Source organism: Staurois parvus, unplaced genomic scaffold, assembly GCF_062004578.1.
Source record: "Staurois parvus isolate SC_StPar_1 unplaced genomic scaffold, SC_StPar_1.0 ptg000566l, whole genome shotgun sequence".
Classification (NCBI taxonomy): domain Eukaryota; kingdom Metazoa; phylum Chordata; class Amphibia; order Anura; family Ranidae; genus Staurois; species Staurois parvus.
The window spans coordinates 2,625,256-2,646,451 of NW_028318362.1; the positions used below are offsets into that span (position 1 = coordinate 2,625,256).

Consider the following 21,196-nt stretch of genomic DNA (forward strand, 5'->3'; position numbering starts at 1 on the left):
TGCCTCTCCATTCTTCCTCCATACTCTGGCTCCTTGGTTTCCAAATGAGAAAAAAGTTGCTCTCATCAGAAAAGAAGACTTTGGACCACTCAGCAACAGACCAGGTCTGTTTTTCTTTAGCCCAGGTAAGACGCTTCTGACGTTGTTTGTTGTTCAGGAGCGGCTTGACAAGAGGAATATGATATCTGAAGCACATGTCCAGGATCCGTCTGTGTGTGGTGGCTCTTGATGCACTGACTCCAGCCTCAGTCCACTCCTTGTGAAAGTCCCCAACACTTTTGAATGGTCTTTTCCTGACAATCCTCTCCAGGCTGCGGTCATCCCTGCTGCTTGTGCACCTTTTTCTTACAAATTTTTCCCTTCCACATAACTTTCTATTAATGTGCTTTGATACAGCACTTTGGGAACATCCAACGTCTTTTGCAATTACCTATTGAGGCTTTCCCTCCTTATGGAGGGTGTCAATGATGGTTTTCTGCACAACTGTCAGGTCAGCAGTCTTTCCCATGATTGTGATTCCTACTGAACCAGACTGAGAGTCCATTTAAAGGCTCAGGAACCCTTTGCAAGGTGTTATGGCCTAATTAGCTGATTAGAGTGGGACACTTTGAGCCGAGAATATTGCACCTTTTCACAATATTCTAATTTTCTGAGATTGTGGATTTGGGGTTTTCATGAGCTGTAAGCCATAATCATCACAATTATGACAAATCACAGCTTGAACTATCTTGCTTTGCATGTAATGAGTCTATCTCATATATTAGTTTCACCTTTTAAGTTGCATTACTGAAATAAATTACCTTTTGCACGTTATTCTAATTTTTCTAGTTTCACCTGTAGGTTAGGCCTAGGTTTACTTGCTATCCAGAAAGCAAATGAAGTGTAGTTTAGAACCACTTAGTAAGCAGAAAATGAGCTATATGGAGAGCTTGTAGTTTGGAACCAATCAGACCCCCAAATGATCACACAGCATTCATATCCACTGTTCTGTACATGTTGGTTTACCTCATTGGGGAGATCAAGGTTATTTCTGTCCATCTGAAAGGAGATTACTATTCAAAAATAACTGTTTGCTCATCTCACATGGACCAGCTATCATTATGCTCAATACCATGTTGGCATATAGAGGTGTTTAGGCTCTACCTTGATCCAGATAAAATCCATACACACTTCACCTTCATTCTTTAAGAAAAGATCTAATTTGAGATGTTTTGAAGGTATGCATGCCAGGCTAATGAATCTTGATGGTCAATGTAGTAGAATTTCTTCCATGTGTCAACCTAACCAAAATGTGTTATATTTCCTCTGCTATCACTTGCTCAAACTTGTATCATAATAGAACAGTACCTGGGCACAGTGTGGTGCAGCTTATTTTCTGAACACTTTGTCCATCACAGACAGCTCCACCATTCAGTGGTGCAGGATTTGTACACATTCTTGTTCGTTTTTGGAAGCCTTTTCCACATCGGTTGCTGCATGCTGACCACTCTGTCCACGTAGACCACCCTCCATTCACTAAAAATGACAACAAACAGCAGCAAGGTATTTTATCACAGTGAATAAACATGTAGTTCATCTTATATTAATGTATAATTATATTATTATATCTTATATTGTATTATATTCAAACTCAACTTATCAGGCAATCTGTGTCTCTCATTAATTATCTAATTTTGTTTTTAATTACATTGCAGCACCCCAAAGATATCCATATTTTTCACAGTGTATGTGGATGCTATGGGCAGAGATTACAGAGACTGATTGTGTGTTCATAAGTGAGCACAGAATTGCTCTCTGATTGCTGCTGCACCGAGCATGGTAGGGGAGCTGTGTAACAGTGTCAGTGTTGTAATTAACACCTTAGGTCGCCTAGCAGTGGAGACAGTGCTAGTCCATCTGCTGCTTGAATATAGGTGTCATTGAAGAGGAGTGGATGTTACTGGGTGGACTGTATTAGCATTCAGATAGTTCCATCTAACGGCCACTTGTGCCATCACTTTCATGAAAAATGTGCTCTGGACTACAGGGGACTTGTCCTAGACAGTCATGCGTCTGAGGAAGGGGCTAGATGAAGCTGTATAACATCCATCCCTAAATGCTTCAAACATCCATGAAGAAGTGCATGCCTTAAGTGTGGAGTGCAGAGGGAGAAAAGAAAAACAGAAGGCTGAATTGCAATACAAGCACTTAACAAAGCACAGATACAATTAATTAGTAAAACTTTAGTTAGGCTTAGTAACAGGGTTTGTATGTCTAAAAGTGTGTATAATATGACATATTTGGGTGATATTGCTATATATGATGATACATTAATTGACCCTGAAGTGTTGAGGCCATTGTGCAAGCAAGGCAACCTAACAGTTTCAGAACAGAGATGATTATATGCAACCAAAATGAAACTTGGAGGCTGCCATTGCTGAACATTTTAATTGTCTGAGTGTCATGCTGAACTACTTGCTTCAAAACTTTGGAATTAATGTATTAAGATAATTGATAGGTAAAGTGGTGATCACTTCAATCATTCTATCATGTGCAAGCACAAATCCAGTTTTTTTTAAACTTCCCTTGAATATGACTAGACATTCAAGTTAAAACCGAACTTCATCGTATTAACTAAGCTAAGGGCCTTATTTAAATAAAAACAGTATAGACTTACCATGGTCATACCGCTGCATAAAAAAAGACAGACACAGGCACATTTAAAAAGCATAAAGGTGAGCTTCAAAAATTTGCCCTCTGTTGTGTTTGCTTTGATTCTCCAATGTAAGGAAATCCTCATTCATTGCAATGTATGCAAAGAACACTTGGAAGGATACTGACTTACATTTTATAAAAATTTCATAAAATGTAGGTGTAGCATACTGTAAAAAATGTGGTGTCTGGTGTACAATGGTTTTGGCCCTCCATTTTAAGAAAACCCCTAAGTGATCATTCACTTTTCCACTATACAGAGAAAATATGCGAAATACAAGCTTGCCTGTTTGATTTTCAGTTTGAGCCTTATTGGTCAGGGAAAAAATTTTATTGCAGATTTTCATGTTCTCCCTTTGCTATCAGTATGAGAACAATAAAGGGACAACCCTATCTCAAGCTTCTAATTTTTTTTTTTCCTGTCTTCATTGGATAGGTTTCCTATTGCTTCCTGTCTCTGTGACACCTTGTGACCAGGACTTATCTTCAGAATTGACAGAGAAAGCAAAAAAACAAACAAAACAAAACTAATCCAGTAATATTCCATTTATTTCAAGCATGTGTGTAGCTGTGTGCCTGGAGTTCATTTTCAACATGGCTTCCAGCCATTTCCAGTAACTGAGGAGTGAGAAAATTATCTGTTACTGCTCCATAAACAGTCTGATTATCATCCAGTCCTGTTGTAATTGTAGATATCAAATGAATGCCTTTGGGTATTTAAACTGGGGGATGGAGTTGGGAAACACTGCACTAGAGTTATCTGACCAACTGCTGATTTATTTGTGAGGTTTACAGTTAATCTGCACTTTGCTAGTAAATACTCATTAGTGTTTCTAGTCAAGGCCATGGAAGAAATACACATTTACTGTCATCCACCAATGACTACAAATGCAATAGAGTTATATAATAGTCAATAAGGTATTTCTTTTCCGGACTTCTGTAATCCTACTACTGCACATCAGTCATTGTCTTACCATATACGATTACTGTAGCTGTCGTACTTCTTCTTTTGGCCACAATGTTTTTGGCAACACATGTATAATTGGCAGTGTCTGAGAGCCTTGCTTGCTTGATGATGAGGTTATGATCAATTGTAATGTAAAAATTCCGATCTTCCACAGGATCGATGATATCCTCATTTTTCAACCACTCCACCTAATAAAAAGAAGACATTTGAAATATGTGATTGCTACCTCGTTGTTTATTTTGACTCTTATCTCAGTAAGTAAAAGAGTTTTATTGCAGGTTTTTCACTTTATAAAAATATTATATTTTGGAAACAGTTTAATGATTACTGGGCATGTAATTGCTGAGCTGAATGGCTCTCGGCTCTGAAAGGTGGCCAAAGTGCACTGGTGAGCAGAAATCCATAAGCCGCTTCTTCAGTCTTGTCATAAGCCATTAATAATAAGCCAGTGTCCTGAAGTAGATTGATACTAGCAGCACAAATAAAAAGCAGAACAAATAGATGCAGAGCCACCGTGTCATAAATAAAGATCTCTCCTTTCCGCAAATTGGTTAATTTTATATATTATCTGCTGAGCTGTGTGACAGTTTAGCTGCTCCCTGAAAAGGTTCTATCTATGTAAATTGCCACCTAAATAGAATGTTTTAGTATTAGCAATAGATGAAGCTATTAATCCAAAGTGCAAAGAGTAAAAAAAGAGGGAAAAAGCAGGGTTCTTGTATAATGAGAGCATTCCTTCATGTTTATTTCTGGTGTGCCTTTGAAGAGTTTCACAGACTTGTCTGTTGTGTACACTGAAAATTTAAAGGAACACTTCCCCACAGTGTTTCCTCTTCACAACTCCAACAACTTTGTTTTTGTATTTGCAATGGTATATATCAGTTCATAAACAGTCCAAATGACAGAAAAAAAGTAGGCATATTCCTTTGATGATGTGTATGTGTGCACGAAACGCACTGGATGGAGTCTTATGTGCTGACGTCACGCCGCCGAGTCCATGTTTGGAACGGTAGCCATCTTTAGGTTTTTTTTGATCAACAATCCTACCTATGCTGAAAATGACCAGGGGATGTCCAGTTTGGCTGGAGTGTTTTATTAGGTTTATATGCTTTAGCCTTTGGTAAGTGCATACTGGTGGAGGATTGGCACGGGAGACTTGCCATGTTTTTTAATTTATGACACTGTGTAACATTTATAGTGGAGACTCCTAAGTTGTCTATCTCCCCCCTTTTTTCTGTCATTTGTACTATTATTGGATTATTTTTCTTTTGGAAGATTTGTATGGATCATTTATTTATGTTATATTTAATTCTATGAACTTTTTAGTCACATGAGTTATGTATGTGGATTATGGGGTTCTTTTTTTGATGCACTTTATTTTAGTACTGCACCATTTGTTTTATGTCTGTTTTACTAGGTTGGTTTACCTTTAAGTGACAGCAGCTCTTATCTCTAAGCGCTCGCTGTTATTTCTTCTTTTTTGCATAGAAAAGAAGGTTTACCCAATCCTTAGTCTGAACTGCTTCATCTGTAAACATTTTTGGTTGATTTGGGTGCCTAGTGCTCTCAAATCTATTGCATGATGCAAAAAAGCATAGACCACCCTTCTCGTAAGGTAAGGCAGGGTTGTCTAGTAAATTCTGGGAAAGTTAGCTACACAAACACTACAGCCATGTGCTTACAGCAACAAGCTCATATTTTTTTATTCAGTTTTCCTTTTAGATTTGATAAATCAACAAAGTTCACCAACATTTACCTATTTTGATGATGATCTAATTAGCATATCAAGCATGTCAACCATCACACTATGCACAAAGGTTAGACATTTTGGCACTGTAATAGGTTAGAGCTAAAACTATAGGTGACTGTGTGTTGTCCACATTACTCTTGCAAACGAAGACTTCTAAAAATGCCTTTTTTGTAAACCATACCTGAGGATCTAATATGACACTGGTGCCTCTTGACTGCTTTCAAAATAATTTTATGATAGATATCATCAATAATAATTGCTATTACAATTAAAAATAATTTATACTTTGTGCGTTTATAAAGGTTCTCTAATATAAACTGCACAATACTCACAATGTGTTTGCTATGATGACAGCTGGATGCAAATCAAAGAAGAATAACTGAAGCAATGGGTTTGTTATCTCTAAATAGCATGGATTGTGTACACATAAACAACCTATTATTTTCCATGCTCAATGCAACTCCATTATTTAACATATTATGCTTCCTTCCATGCCTTTGTCAGGCAGCCCTTGCCAGTGGCAACAGCAGAGCAGTGAATGAACTTCAGTAGCTGGCACTGGAAAATCTCTGCCTAAAGCTTCTGTTAAGTTCCTCAGAGTATAACATATGGAGTGTCATATGCTACCGTTATATAGTACTTGCTGATCACTGCATTCCAGCCAACATGTTTTATGTGAACGGATGTGATGAAAGTTGCAGCTATGCTAATTGAAATCAACTTTTAACTAACTAAAGCATTCCCTGCTACCCAATCATGAGCAATATACACACTTTTATAGTTTGGGTTTATTTCAACTTGGTATTTGTACAAATGCTGGGAATCTGAACAGCAATTTAATGTTAAGAATTCCAGTAGAGATGCATCTTTGCCTGTGTTATCCCCTGCCTACACAAGTTCACAAATGTCATTGTTTCTTCTTTAGTGTGGCCAGTGGTTTCATAGAGTGGAGGGTTTAATTCTTTCTTTAAAGTGAAAGTAAGTGTCAGTGCAAACAAAAATATTCAGGACATCTGTGCCAATATGCCAATTTTCCTATATTTTATCCTTTTTAAGACTCTACAAGTACAAAAAAACACTTGTTGATCTGTCAGAAATGCACTCATCTTCTAAGTACTGTTGTCCTAAGTGGTGTCAGTCCTTCCCAGTTTTCGCACCCTCTTTTCTAATCTCTACAACATATACTCTAGTCCCAAAAGACACCCACTATCCCTTTTTAAGACAGAGATAAGAACCCCCCCCCCCCATATGAGGTTAAATGAGGCTAGCATGCAAAAAAATTTGAAAGAACATTCGTCTGATATTCTAAACATGTGTACCAGCCTTAAGATAACATAGGAAGTGTGCACAAGTCACAGGATAACCCTGGTTTCTGACATCTAACAATTGTTTTGCCTTTATCAAACTGACATAACAAAACGTTTTTACCAGTATATTTAACAGACCAAAAGGGGCCAATAAGAAAAGTCCATTGTTAGGGTTTACAGCCACTTAAAATTTTCTGCTAGCTCAGTAAGGGGTGTACTGGCCAGACAGTGTAAATAGGCAATAAAAAAGAATCAGGTTTCTCCTATCGAAAAATACATTTTATATGTGACTGAGCCTAAAGTCAACAGTGCTCAAAATACAGCAAGAACCATTATTTTAGTAGCAGATGCACCTTTAATTTTAGACTGAGTGATTTTAGGAGGAAATATACATTGTTTAAAGAAGTATTGCCAAAGCTTTTTGGCCATACTTCTATGGATTACAGGAGTGCAATTCGTTCTGCACTTCTGTGACCTGTTTTCAGCAGACAGCGGGCTAAAGCCCTCTGTCAGCTGATGTCACTCAACCAGTCCAGACTCTGGAAAGATCCCAAACATATGGTCAGAATCCACCCAGAAGCCTGACTGGCAGCTGGAAAAGCCTCTCAGCATGCCATTGAGAGCCTGAGCAAGCCTTTCCCACCTCCACCACAGCCTGGTGCTCCAGTGAGCACTGGAGGGGCAGAGCAGAGAGCCAGTGACTTACACGTATCTCTAAATAAACTGACAGTCACTGGCTCTCTTCTCACTGAAGACTGAGAGCTGCCAATCAGTGGTCTTTAAAACTGGGTGTAATTAAAACCAACTCACACTTGACATGCAAAGACAGGTGGAATTTCTATCTCAGTATGCTGTATAGCAGAGCAGCAAGTTGCCACCACTACCTTCTCCCCTCCTCATCTGCCACTGGTTATCAAGGACACTGTTGGTTTCACAACCAAAAGGCTACTACAAAACAATGACAATGGCAGTGGATGCAGCCTGATCGGGGAGCTAAGGGGATAGTTTCTCATGAAGTCTGCTTTCTTTGGGATTGACAACAGGCAGTGGGCAGATTCTATAACCAATAGCAGTCTGTCTATTGGCTATGAAATCTGCCCACTGCCTGCTGTCAAACACAAGTGGAGAGGACCTGATGGGGAACCTGGGTCCCAGAAGTCCCATCAGACTCCACCGCCCAGCAACAAAACACCATGACCACTGCCCTGTCTGTGTGACAGCTGCAGTGGCAGGGAGGGAGCTCAGCTGCGCTGAAAATGTCGATATGGAGACTCTGACCTCAGTGTCTTCCCAATGCTGTGCATGTCCAAAATTCATATACCTTTTGGAAACAGGCATATGGATCTGCTTCCCACACCAATATTTGTAATGCAGAGGCAGGACAGAATTATAAAGACATTACCCAGAATATATTTGCTATTGTTATTCATTTAAAAGCATGTCTGTATATAGACAGGTTTAAAATAGGTTACAAAGAGTGGGGTAGAGCAACACATGTATAGGTCTTTCCATTTGTTAAATTAGACTGTACAACAATCCAAACAGAATATCTCCTAGATTGTAAGCTCCAAGGAGCAGGGCCCTCCTATCCCTCTTGTACTGAACTGTATTGTTGCTGTATTATCTTCCTTTATATTGTAAAGCGCTGAGCAAACTGTTGGCACTATATAAATCCTGTATAATAATAATAATAATCCTGCATAAACACCTCAAAAAGAGCACTTGGCTTTATGAAAAGAACCACCATGTGATACAAACAACAAAATAATATAGGGGAGATTGTCTAAAACTGGTGCACTCAGAATCTGGTGCACTTGTGCATGGTGGCAATAAAACCTTGAAGCTGACTGCTTTCTGTGCAGATTTCACATGCTTCAGTTTTAGTAAATAGCCCCACAATAATGATTACTTGAAACTGAGCACAGAAGATCGTTTGATGTACCCTTCTTTTTGAAACCTACATTTGAACTTTTGGTACCCCAAAAATGGGAAATGACATATACAACACCCATTGGTGTTGTGTAATATTTGCATGTACTTTACTTTGTCTGAAATGTTCCAGGAGTATATATTTTTTCTTTTATGTATATTTTGGATGTTTGTATGTAGGACTGCTTTTAAATGTTTAATAATAAAGATGTTATGTTGGAAATAAAAACCCTATTTAACCTTATTTCTCTTACATTGTGTAAGGTATGACATATCTGCAGCCTTGATAGAGGTGCCATATGGCAGATTTGCTATTCATTGGATACGTTTATCTGGATAGTGCCAATCTCCATAACTATCTATAATGTGTGTGATTGCTCTGCTTTATTCAGTAAGAATGAAACAATAATGTGCTTTCTCACTAGCATTTCTATTACCATAACCTTTTAATTTAGTAAGGAAATCAAACAAAGCTTGAAACAAGAAACAGTTCTCATTAAATCCATCAAAATACGTGGGAAGATCAGTACCTAGCATGTCTCTCTGGCAAGTGATGGGTACAGAAGAACACATTTCACACAGTTGTTCCAAGTACATTTGTCTGTGCTCACCTCCTTCCTCTATTCAGAGACAGATGTGTTATGTCTAATTATTCATTGATTGGTATCAAGAGATGAATCTCCATAATTGGCACATTTGTTCCAATTAACAAAGGAAAACTGCCACATGCCACGAAAATGAAGTGTTATATAAGCATAAGTAACCATCCCAATGTACTAGAAGCAAGAGAGGCAACTACTCAAAGAATAGTCTATAACAGCCCTAAGCTGCCCTAGGACATTTTGCCAAATTACTGTTGTGAACTAAAGAAGTATAAAACAAGAGCGAAAATGCAATCCAGAACAGAATTTGATTATATAAATAAATGAGAGCAGAGTACATTAATCAAACAAGTGATTATATGAATGAGCGCAGCTATTGCTGAGCAATTATCAGATGTAAACTCAACCATGCCAAGCTAATGTCATCTTGAAGTTGAACACTTTTGGCAGACACCCCATGTTTGGAAACAGAGACCTGTAGGATTTTTATGAGTAATTACAGAATTTGATTTTCTACATTAATGTTAATTGAGACAGTTCTTTATGCATTGCAAAGATGGCACTTGTTGCTACGTTTTTCCTGCTTCTTCAATTTCGACCAATAATTATTGAATCACAGCCAGATCTAAACACAATCAAAAACCAAATTGCATTAGGTGATTTCCAGCAGGCACTAACAAGTTTGATTGCAGAGAAGAGCTGTTATTTATTTGGATATTATTGAACCAAGGTGCTCAAGAAGTTTTCTATTGCCAAATAAAAGAAAATCCAATGATTTCGCCCAACAGCAAGATGAGGAAACACATACAACAAGAAACAAATACGTTCACTGGCAGATCAATGTTGCATTGGCATTGTGATCATGTAATGTAATGCCTACCTACATTGAATGTACCAGGAAGTATCCTAAAAAGTGTATGAATACAGATTTCATTATATTGTTTTCAATTGTTGAACATAAATAAACAATATGGGTTTCCAAGAACTGCATTTACATAAACTACAGTCTTTTGATTTTCAAGACAGTGTCTTGCATTCTCTGAACACCAAGCAGTATTCACACCTTGTGTCTCTGGGGCATCACATTAGAAGGAAACAATGTAGTATATTCTGGGTAAGTGTGATATCCATTATCACTTGTTATAAGACAGTCATTTAAATGTCCATTAACATGTGATAATAGCAACAGCACTACTGAGAATGTGGCCTATTTGGGTACACCATGTTTTACATTGCATGTAGGAATGCGACAAGCCAGAAATAATTCTTATAGGGTAAGAATAATGATTATTTTTCATAGTTTTATGAGCTGTAAATTATTTCTATGACAAGTACAATTTAACCAACAGAGAGTATCTGAGTTTGTACAAATTGATCAACTAATGTTGTTAACAATCCTAACAGTTAAAGTGTTATTAAACCCAGGACCCTGCATTCACTATATCTGTTCCCCCACAGTACACAGAACATGGAAATGAAATTATTTTAGTAAATATAAACTGCTTAATACCTTTTCTCATCAGCAGTTAGAGCAGTCTTGTTACTCCTACTAGTGTCCAGCAGAGCACATGTTAAAGATTGTAGGAGGAGTTTTCATTTTGCTCTAGGAGGATGCAGAACCCCTGACCTCTGTGTGAACAGTGCTCATTGGTCCTCTGCTGATCACATACACTCTCTCAGGAAAAAAAAAACTCTCTAGCAATACACACCAAACTGAGTATGTGCGGAGTGACTCCACATGATATGTCTTATTAGGAGAAAAGAGGGGAGCACTGGAAGAAGGGAAGATTCCGAGAAGTCAGGATCAAACAGCCTTTTTGCACAATGCAGAGGATTAACCCCTTAGGTTTCACAGGGAGTATATCAAGCATGCTTTCTTGTATACATAGACTGATTTTGCTGTTGTGGGTTTAGTAACACTTTAATACTTCCTTCAGTGACACCTACATGTACATGTGGTGATGGTAATAAACTAAGACAGGTTTTCAACTTTTGATGGACTTGGAACAAAACACTACTCCGAACATTCAACAGTTCAGTGAACCAGCAAACACAAATGCTCCTGCGCTTGGGGATGGACTCGATGCAGGCTGCAACCACATTAAAAATGTCCTGGAACATGCACACCTTGCTGCCCTCAAATAGACCGGGGGAATCCAAATATACTGAATGAGGAAAGAACAAACAGAGGGCGCACAGGCCTAGTGCATTACCATAAAAAATGTTTAATAAGAAAAAAATAGGTGTTGTACTCACAAACGACAATAAAGTCAAGGCACATCATAAAGGAACAGCTGGGTCAACACCGCGCTGAGTAACAGTCCGTAGTCCGTAGACATCCAATAGGCTGATGCGTTTCGAGGACTTGCCTCTTCCTCAGAGCTGTTCTTTTATTATGTGCCTTGACTTTATTGTCGTTTGTGAGTACAACACCTATTTTATTTCTTATTAAACATTTTTTATGGTAATGCACTAGGCCTGTGCGCCCTCTCTTTGTTCTTTCCTCATTCAATTTAACAGTTCAGTGTCAGAGCCTCAGTGTTTGTCAGTGTTGGCAACCGTCAGTATTTTTACTGGCAGCCAGTAAATAATTGGCACTTTTCTCCTGCCAGTAAATGCCAGTGATAGGAAAAGGTTGCTAGTTAAAAACATGGCTTGGCTAGAGCCAGCCAAGACCATGTGAGTGCATGCTACAGAGTGTTCTGGCATAGCTGGCAGGGGAAGGTCTGGTGGAGGCGGTTACTGAGCATGTCATGTGATAAGGTGCAAGGGAGCTGAGAGGAGTGTGCGGGTCTGCAGGACAGGAGCAAGGAAAGCCAGGAGCAGGACCATCAGTGCTCTTTGGACTGGAGTGAACTGAAGGCGTTGATAGAGACTTTTTTTTATAGTAGGGAATGGCTGAAAAGCTATTTTTTTTCATATGTGTTCCTTTGGGGAGATTTTCATTTACTTTGAGCCTTGGAGATACATCAAGAATTGACAGGCAATATCTTAAAACAGAGGATTATCTTAAAACAATTGGATTTCCCATCACTTTCTGTTCTGTTGACAATAGTTACCAGGACATGGTAAATTCCCTCTGTTCGGACTGCAATAAATCCTGACAGGTGTTCCAACTCTTCTCCATTTTATCAAAAACTAACCTTAGATATTCCTTTTAGCTTACAGAGTCACAAAAACGGTACATTTTAAAATATCAGACATTTAATTTTACAACATTTGATACAATAGATTATTGATACAATGGATAGCTGATACAATAGAATAATGTTCAACTAAGGCAGGCCATAGGTTATGTCATTTTCTTTCCTTCCACTACTGACTGTGCTGATGGTGGAATCTCCCCTGCAGCACTATTGTGTGTCGCAATGATTAGTGTTGCCAGGTATAGCTGGGGGCACTAATCGTTCAGAAAATACTCGAATGACTGGTTGTCTACAAGTCGATCGTTCAATCAACTTATGTAAAACCAGGGTGCCCATACATGGATCGAAATTTCAGCCAGTCCCTGCTGAATCGGCCACATTTCAACCCATGTATGGCTGGATTGAAATGGCGTTACCATCTGCCAGTGGCATTTTATACTTAAAAAAAAAGTACCACCAGAAAAGTACACTCTAGCTGTCCAATTTTTCCCCCATTTTCCAGCTAATGCTATGTTTGATCATTATTGACCACATTCATGTCAGTTGTCTTGCTAGATATGTTGGATAGTGCACAGAAAATACTGCTCACTCTCTCTCTCTGTATATATATATATATATATATCGCATATATGTATCAGCAAACTACTGTGCGCCTTTTTCCTGTTCATAAGGAGATAAGCTGTGTAAGCTCAAAGTACATGATGTCAGTTGTCAGTTGAGTTTGAAAACACGATGACTTGTATACGTTAACCATATTATTTGGAATACATCAAGATGTCTTCTCTACCCTCTCCTGTCCTCTACCATATTATAAGCATTCAGAATACACTTGACTTATTGTAAAAGCCTCAAAGGTTGCCAGATTCTTCAAAGAAATGTGAATGCCTACTTTACGTTAAAATATGATAAGCATATAGAGTGCAATCATATGCACACAGGGGGGACCTGATGACTTGGAAATGAGTAATCAGTTTTGGACAGGATGTCATTTTGATAACAACTGTAAGCTTCTGTACTTGTCAGAGGAACTAAATAATGATTGCTGCACAGCTGAGAAAGTCAAAGAAAAAAGGCATATTCACTATGTCAAAGGAGTGAGCAGAAAACTAGTGCAAAGTGGCAATTAGCCAGCTTTTAGCCCTTCACCAACAGACATTTCTAGGTTTTATAAATGCATCAAAACAAGATTTCCAAGCAGCAAAATCACAGTTTTGCTTCATAGATATTATTTGCAAGTCCATTAGTAATACAAATGGCTAAGACAGAGTTTTCACAGATGAAACATTTGAAATTAATTATTTAGGGCATACACCCATGATCTATATTGTAACTGTTGTTTCAACAATGGTAAATTTAAACAGCAGCTGTACACTATATAGCAGATTTCCACATTTTTAGCAGGGACAAGACTTTTGTGTCATTGCCTTCTATTATGAACTTCTGGAAGAAGTGCAGTGACATAAGCTACATCATTTGTTGACTAGTGCAGAGATGAGAGAAGAAAAAGATGCCACAGGTGTGGGATTCCTTCTGCTCAGAGTCAGATTTCCATCAATGTAGCCGGACAGCCTTTGGCATCCAAATATACTATGCTCTTCTAGGACACCTCTTTACGCAGAACACATGCAAGCTTTATTGCAATTAACTGCCTTAGAATATTGCAAACGCAAGTAAGTAAAGCTAAGGGAGAAAATCCCACCTAATGATGGGAAGGAAATGTGTAACTGGTAACTATTCAGGGAAAAGCTGCCTCACTGTCACCGCTGCCTAGGTCCAAGGCTACTATGCCTAATAAAAAGAATATCCCTGTTTTTTCTGGCTCACTGCTCTACCAATCTTGTCAATTATACTGGTCTTTATATATTCAAAAGAAAGTGGTATTCACAACTTGCACTTCTGTAATCTGTAAAAGGAATAAAAGTCAGTGGGTGATGGCATACCATATACTGTATGTTTGCATGCTATTTTAGCAGGCTTATGGGTTTAAAATGTATGTGAAAAAAAAATGTAACGTGAAATAAATAAAAAAACATATAACCAATATAGATATTAAAGTGCACCAGGTCACAACCTGTAAACATTAAAGTGTTCATACATTTTTACAAGCAAAGAGCTGTAATCTAGCCTCTACTTTTTTCTGCATGTACAGTGAAGAAATGCAAGTAGAAATACTACTGTGTCCAGGTCAAAGTTATTTTTTTAGTTTGTGTTCTAATACATGTATTAAGAACCTAGCAAAAAAATAAAGCCACTATTGATAAATATTATAGACATTGTGTTGATTTAATAAAACCGGAGAGTGCAAAATCTGGTGCAGCTGTGCATAGAAACCAGTTTTCAGGTTACTTTTTTTGTCAAAGCTTAAAGTGATTGTAAAGGCTCAAAAATCTTCTGTGTGCAGCAGTGCCCTCTAAATACTGACCTGAGCCACATTGTGATCCAGCAATGTGCATGACAGCCTCAGCTGTCCCAAGTCTCTGCCTCCTCATTGCTGAGACAGCAAGTGGTAGCCATTGGCTCCCACTGCTATCAATCACAGCCAGTCAGAAAACGAGGAGGGAGGGGGGGCGGGGCCTAGCTGTGGTTTTGTGTGTGAATGGACACACAGAGCAGTGGCTCAGGAACACACCTGCTTGGGTGCCCCCATAGCAATCTGCTTGCTATGGGGGTGCCCGACAGAAAGGAGCAGCCAGGAGAGCCAGCAGGGGACCCGAGAAGAGGAAGATCCAGACTGCTCTGTGCAAAAACACTACACAGAGCAGCTAAGTATAACATGTTTGTTATTTTACAAAACAAAAAAAAGAACCTTTACTATAGCTTTAATTGAACAAGCTGAAGTAAAAGCTGATTGGCTACCATGCACAGCTGCACTACATTTTGCATTCCAAAGTTTTAGTAAATCAACACACTGTCTATCTCTTATCCCTAACTCTTGCACAGTAGAAGTAACTTTAACTGAACAATAAATAAATGCACAAAAAATATTTGGAAAGTAGAAACAAACTTTGATTCCAAAAGCTGTTTCCCTAATGTCCCTTTCAGGTCATATATTGTATAAAAAACACAGGTTCTTATGTTTGACTTTGTAAAAAATTTACTTTATTACTAATGATATCATTAAGCACTTTTCTGAACTCAGCAATAACACACACTGTAACCAGTTTGTTATCCAAAAGGGCATAAGCCCGCCCTCGCTGTTTGATGACATCATTATGTCAACATTTCAGCTGCAGTGACATCCTTGTTTTGGGTTTTGTAACAAGGCTACAATAGTGTAGATGAAAATATGTAAAGAAGCCATTATATCCCATGAATTAATCATTAAATCCATAATTCTTAGAATGCAGTGATATTTTACCAATAAGAAAATTAAAACTTGATTAAAAGACAGAAAAGTCCTTAACAGCAATCACTGAGTATGACAGGTACCAAATCACTAGAGAACTATTTATTGGCTCAGCAGGGTCTATGCCTTTAGGTGATAGAATACAGACTTTCCAATTAGAAGTCTGTTAACTGGAAGAATACATAAGCTGTTCTTAATAAACAAATCTAACATAAGTCAAATTAATAATCAATTAGGTTTGAGAGCCACCTGACACTGCCTGTTTGGAGGCGTTACCATCTGCCAGTGGCATTTTATACTTAAAAAAAAAGTACCACTAGAAAAGTACACTCTAGCTGTCCAATTTTTCCCCTGGAATACTGGAAAGCAGACAAGATCTTCTCTCCTATAAAATAAATGTTAACTGCCTATGCTTATATCTAACATATATTCAATTCTTCATGGGTAGTTTTTAGTAAAATCCATTCCACAGCACACTGTTAGAAGCCAAAATAAGATGATATAACAGGACAGACTTGGCTGTGCACTGAAGTCAAGGCATGGGGCAGCAAATTTGGCAAACAAGCATAGAGTTGTTTAGAATTGTGTTTCTTTCAAACAGAAGAAGAATCATTTTAAAGTCGACTTTTTTGCCAGATAAAAATTAGTATTTCAATTCCCTAGAAACCTAGGAACACTGACATGAAGCAAAATATGACTCATATTAAACAAATGCCTTTAGATCCCTGGCAGTGGTAGGATATATTCTCTGATATACAAAATTGCTACATCAATGTTGTATGAATGATTTGAACACTATATTTATTTTTTAGTTTTAGATTTTTTGCTGCCTGTGTCCCACTGGGAGAATTCCCTTCACTTTGTGTCCTGGAGACACAACAGGAAATGACAGGATATCTATCCAAAGTGAGAGGAATTCATATCTTAGACAGTTTTTAACTTCTGATGATTTGTATAAACCCTAATTAATGCGCAGTTGTATTCTTTCTATAATGTATTCAATGCTACACTCAACGTTTGATTATTTCAAAGTCTCCTTTTAGTTGAGGAGAACCATGAATTGTAAGTGTGTATTGAAGCTCAAATCTATGAACAGGTTCAACAGTAATCTAAAAAATTGTATATATTTAAAATTTGTACCATAGTATCTACAAAAATTGTACTACAAAAACAGTTTCTTTGGTTTTAATAATTTATAGCATAGCCCAACATCATTTATTGTCTGAAATATACTGTATGCACCAACTGATTCAAGTCACTTGGATGAATAAGCATAGTTCATAAGGAGAGGAAATAACTTGACTTACTGTACACTAGCTGTCATCCTCTGGGTTTACCATGAATAACTATTAATGCCCCTGCTTAACTCCTTCAAGAAAAAGGGCAAAGTGTAATAGGTTGCAGATCTTCAGAATTATTTTAAATATGTATAAAAGGTTTTGTTTCTACATCTATCTGCATAAACAATTATTGAGTTTATGCATCAGTGTTAGCAAACTGTCATCTTATGTCAATCACAGTAAAACATCTTCAGTTATAACAAATTTTATACACATTTTGTGTTTTAGTATATCCACATGACAGATAGTAGATTTCACTAGAATGCTAAAAATACAACAAATTAACTACAAGCAGACAAAAGGCCACAAAAACTCACATTGTTATCCACATCGATCTGAACCATTTGAAATTATGTCAGTATTACTTTAATTGCTCACCACCCACTGTACGTATGTTTACATCCTTGGATGGGAAAGGTGATATCTTGGTCATCGCTGCAGAAGCAGCAATGATCGAGATATAATTGTTTGGTGCTGGCGATTCCCTACAGTGTAAAAGTGATTGGAGTGGCTATACAGCTGCTTAATCACTTTTACAGGTGGGGGAGGAAGGGGGTCCCCGCCACTGCCTTTACCAGGTTCTCCCATCCCATTGGGGAGGCCAGTAATGATGCGACCAATCAGATCTGATGCCCAAGAACACGTAAGAGGAACTTCCATTGCTCCTCCAACTCTGTGACATCAGAAACCAGAAGCGATGAGGATTGTCACTTCCAGTTTCGGTTTGTTTGTTTACAAAATATACCGACTTTGGTTTTATTAGATACTTTGAAGGACAGAGGAGAGATCTGAGGACTAATAGACCCCAGATCTCTCCATAAAGAGGAGTTGTCATGACCAATGACAAGGAAAGTTGTTCATCCCTTATGATAGCAATAAAGTTCAATAAAAAATAAAGGTACAGTGTCAATTTAAAAAAAAATAATAATAATAACATTTAAAAAATGTAAATCATCCTGTCCCACCTTGCTCATGTGCAAATGCAAACGTACATGTAGGTCCTGTACGCACAAGTAAACAGTGATCACACCACACATGTGATTATTTATATATATATATATATATATATATATATAATGTTTGGGGTTCTAATGTTCTAGTAGAAGATGCTGATTTTTACACGTATGAGAGAAATTTCAGAATTGGCCCAAACTGATCTGGTCAGGACTAATGGTTAAATATTTTCTTTTTTTTGCTATAATCAATTCCATTTACAGATTTAATTCCACTAATATAATTAATTAGTACTCCTTGTCATCACAGATCTAAAGAATGAGGGGTTCACTTATCGACACCCAAGTAAGGCAACAGATGCAGTTGAAATTGGATACTGTGTACTAGGTCCCTGAAACATTTCCTGCTAGCTTGCTGAACATCAGGTTGGCTTGTTCTTGATCCTGACTATGGCTTAAAGCAGTGGATTGCTATGCACAGCTGTTCCAGATTCTGTCTGCTCCTGTCGTAGTAAATCCCCCTCACTGTGTCCTGTCTTCATGCTAGGTATGGTCTGCTGGGCAGTTCCGTAAGGAGCCAACATCCTTTGTTCCTGGAGAGTGAAGTAATATGACATTTGATAATATAAGTAACTAGTTTTGCTGTCTACCTAAACGTCCAATGGAAATTCCTCTAAGAATAAGTTTAAATGGATGCTAAAAGGGGACACTTGACATGCATTATTGATACCTATATAGTATTCACAATTGTTGGGTCACAAAACATATCCTAAGCCAAAGAACTCAGTATACACTAGGATGGCATATGTAGCCCAGGCAGCCATGGGTTCTGCATGTTCTTCTGCATGTGTAAACACATATTGCTACATAGAAGTCTCTATGATTTGCTTACAATCCACATCCTGGCTTGGCCAGTACGTGACACTTTGAGGTTGATTTCCTAAACCTGGAGTACTCAGAATCTGGTGCAGCTGTGCATGGTAGCCAATCAGCTTCTAACTTCAGCTTGTTGAATTAAGCTTTGGCAATATAACCTGGAAGCTGATTGGTTTCTATGTAGAGCTGCACCAGATTTTGCATTCTCCAGTTTTAGTAAATCAACCCCTTTTTGTCTAGTTTTCTATACTACTACTCCTATTACTATAAGTATCGCTACTGCTATAGCTGCTGTTAAATATTAGGATGTTAGCCCAATGGTGTTCCATTTGGTGACAAGTTGCTCCAAAAGCATATATTTCTGGTTTGTCTTCACATAGATGACATAATTACAGTGATTCTAACTAGAAATACAAGCTTTCTCTCTGGACCTTGAGGTCCAGACTTCAGGACCTCTCTACTAGATCGCTATCATCAAGTACATATGAAGTAGCTATATACTGTATAGTCACATAATCTGCAAATACACAAATCATCTGCTATACATTTATATTCAAATTAGCTTACTAGCCTTAACATACTGAATTAATGTGAGGCAAGCTAAAGTATTCATATATTCATTAGTGCTCTGTCCTTTGTGTTGATAATAAAATTGAAAAGATTCTACAAGGAAGAACCATTAAGCCGCTCTTAAATCTCAATGTTTGATCTTCTGAACAACTTCAAAAGTTAAAAAAAGAGAGAATAGCTCTTTTGAAAGTCAAATGGGCATGCATTTTTTAGCTTGCCAAGTGTTAATTGGTGCATGCTCTAAGCCCTGGTACAAATGCAATTCTAAGTCAATTAGCTACCAATCAGGAACCCTTGCTTCTTGACAAAGTGTACTAGTATGTTATAAAGTATTAAAGGAACAATCATTACCACCTCATAAAAATCTTTACAACCTCGTCTTCTTAAGATGCACTCACCAGCCACCTGGGCCATGCTCTGCAATCTTTGCCTGGCTGACTAATTATCACACTAAAGGAAAGTTGCTATCATTTGTTGTTTCATTATCAAAGAGTTGGGATGCTGGCTTCTAAGTCAACCCTTCGGTATGGCTCTAGAATCTATTCATTTTAAACAAGGTTTTTATTCTCTGCACCTGTATCATGTACACAGAGGAATTAAATAGAAAAATAATGTTCAATCCTTAACATCTCAGTGTATTCGACTGTATAAATAAATTACATGCTGTACAGTATCTGTACATCATTAAGATATAAGAAGAGTGAATAAGATTTAGAAAAACAAACTAGGTTTACTAGATTTTATTATAAACAATATTTGGTTATCATACAAAAATGGCTGATTAATGGCTGCATTCACTGAATGAAGTAATGTCTGCACAGTAAAGACAAACATAGTATTTATGAATTGAGCCAAATATCACATATATCTTCTGAATGAATTACAGACACTTGTTTTTTATTGTCCTAAATTCTGCTTTTCAGTATGATTTAGAATTCCATATGCTTAATTTATCTAGTCAGTACACTGAACTGTTGAAGTAGTATTAACATTTTGAAAGACTGATGTGCTTGAAATTCCTTTAGCATTTAACTTTAATCGCTATGATAGTGTTGGACTGTCATATTATGGAAGACTCTCATGACCTATTTTCCCAAACTGTAACTAGCTAGTTGCTTTATTCACAAGAAATATTGCAGTTACAATGTAACCACAACAATTACTGTTGAACAAATTACAAAAGCAACAATGACAGTATGGGAATAATCTCCCAAAATCCAGTATAACCGAATAGATAATCTCCTAAATTTAGCCCTAAATAATTTTTTTCTAAAGAGGAAAAGTACCTAAGCCTGGGCACACCATTGGATTTGTTTTGTATTTTTTTTCCAAGTAAGATGCTAAAGTAGGGAATTTATTATTTGTAATACACTTTTTTCTAAATCAAGACCAGTCCACCAGGAAGAAGCTGTCATCATATATGCCATCAGATCATTCAAGTAAGGTATAACTTGTCAAACCCTGTGCAACCTCTTGAGACATTGCCAATGCAGAAGAGTCCAGTGCCCATCAGCACCCAGCTGGTACTTTAAAAAATGCCCCCTCTTGCCTGGGGAAACCTTTTTTGAAGCACACAGGCTGTGCTGCATAGGTCTGCACCCTTTTTGCCATACAGCAACATGTAATTACTGAAGGGGTTTGGCGGCTTTAACCCTTAAAAACTGGGGCACCACATTTCAATTGAATCAGAAACTCCTAGACAAACTCACCTAGACTTTT

The 21,196-nt window shown here is 37.7% G+C and overlaps 1 protein-coding gene across 4 annotated transcripts in view; it reads right to left on the bottom strand.

Annotated features, from left to right (window-relative positions):
- Positions 1-21,196, bottom strand: part of UNC5C (unc-5 netrin receptor C) — a 489,123-nt gene that overhangs the window by 86,823 nt on the left and 381,104 nt on the right. For all 4 annotated transcript variants that reach the window (XM_089691640.1, XM_089691638.1, XM_089691641.1 and 1 more), the window contains 2 exons: positions 3,666-3,846; positions 1,348-1,515 (listed from right to left, as the gene is read on the bottom strand). In XM_089691640.1, the coding sequence (XP_089547766.1) occupies positions 1,348-1,515; positions 3,666-3,846 (349 nt within the window). The remainder of the gene's footprint in view (positions 1-1,347; positions 1,516-3,665; positions 3,847-21,196) is intronic.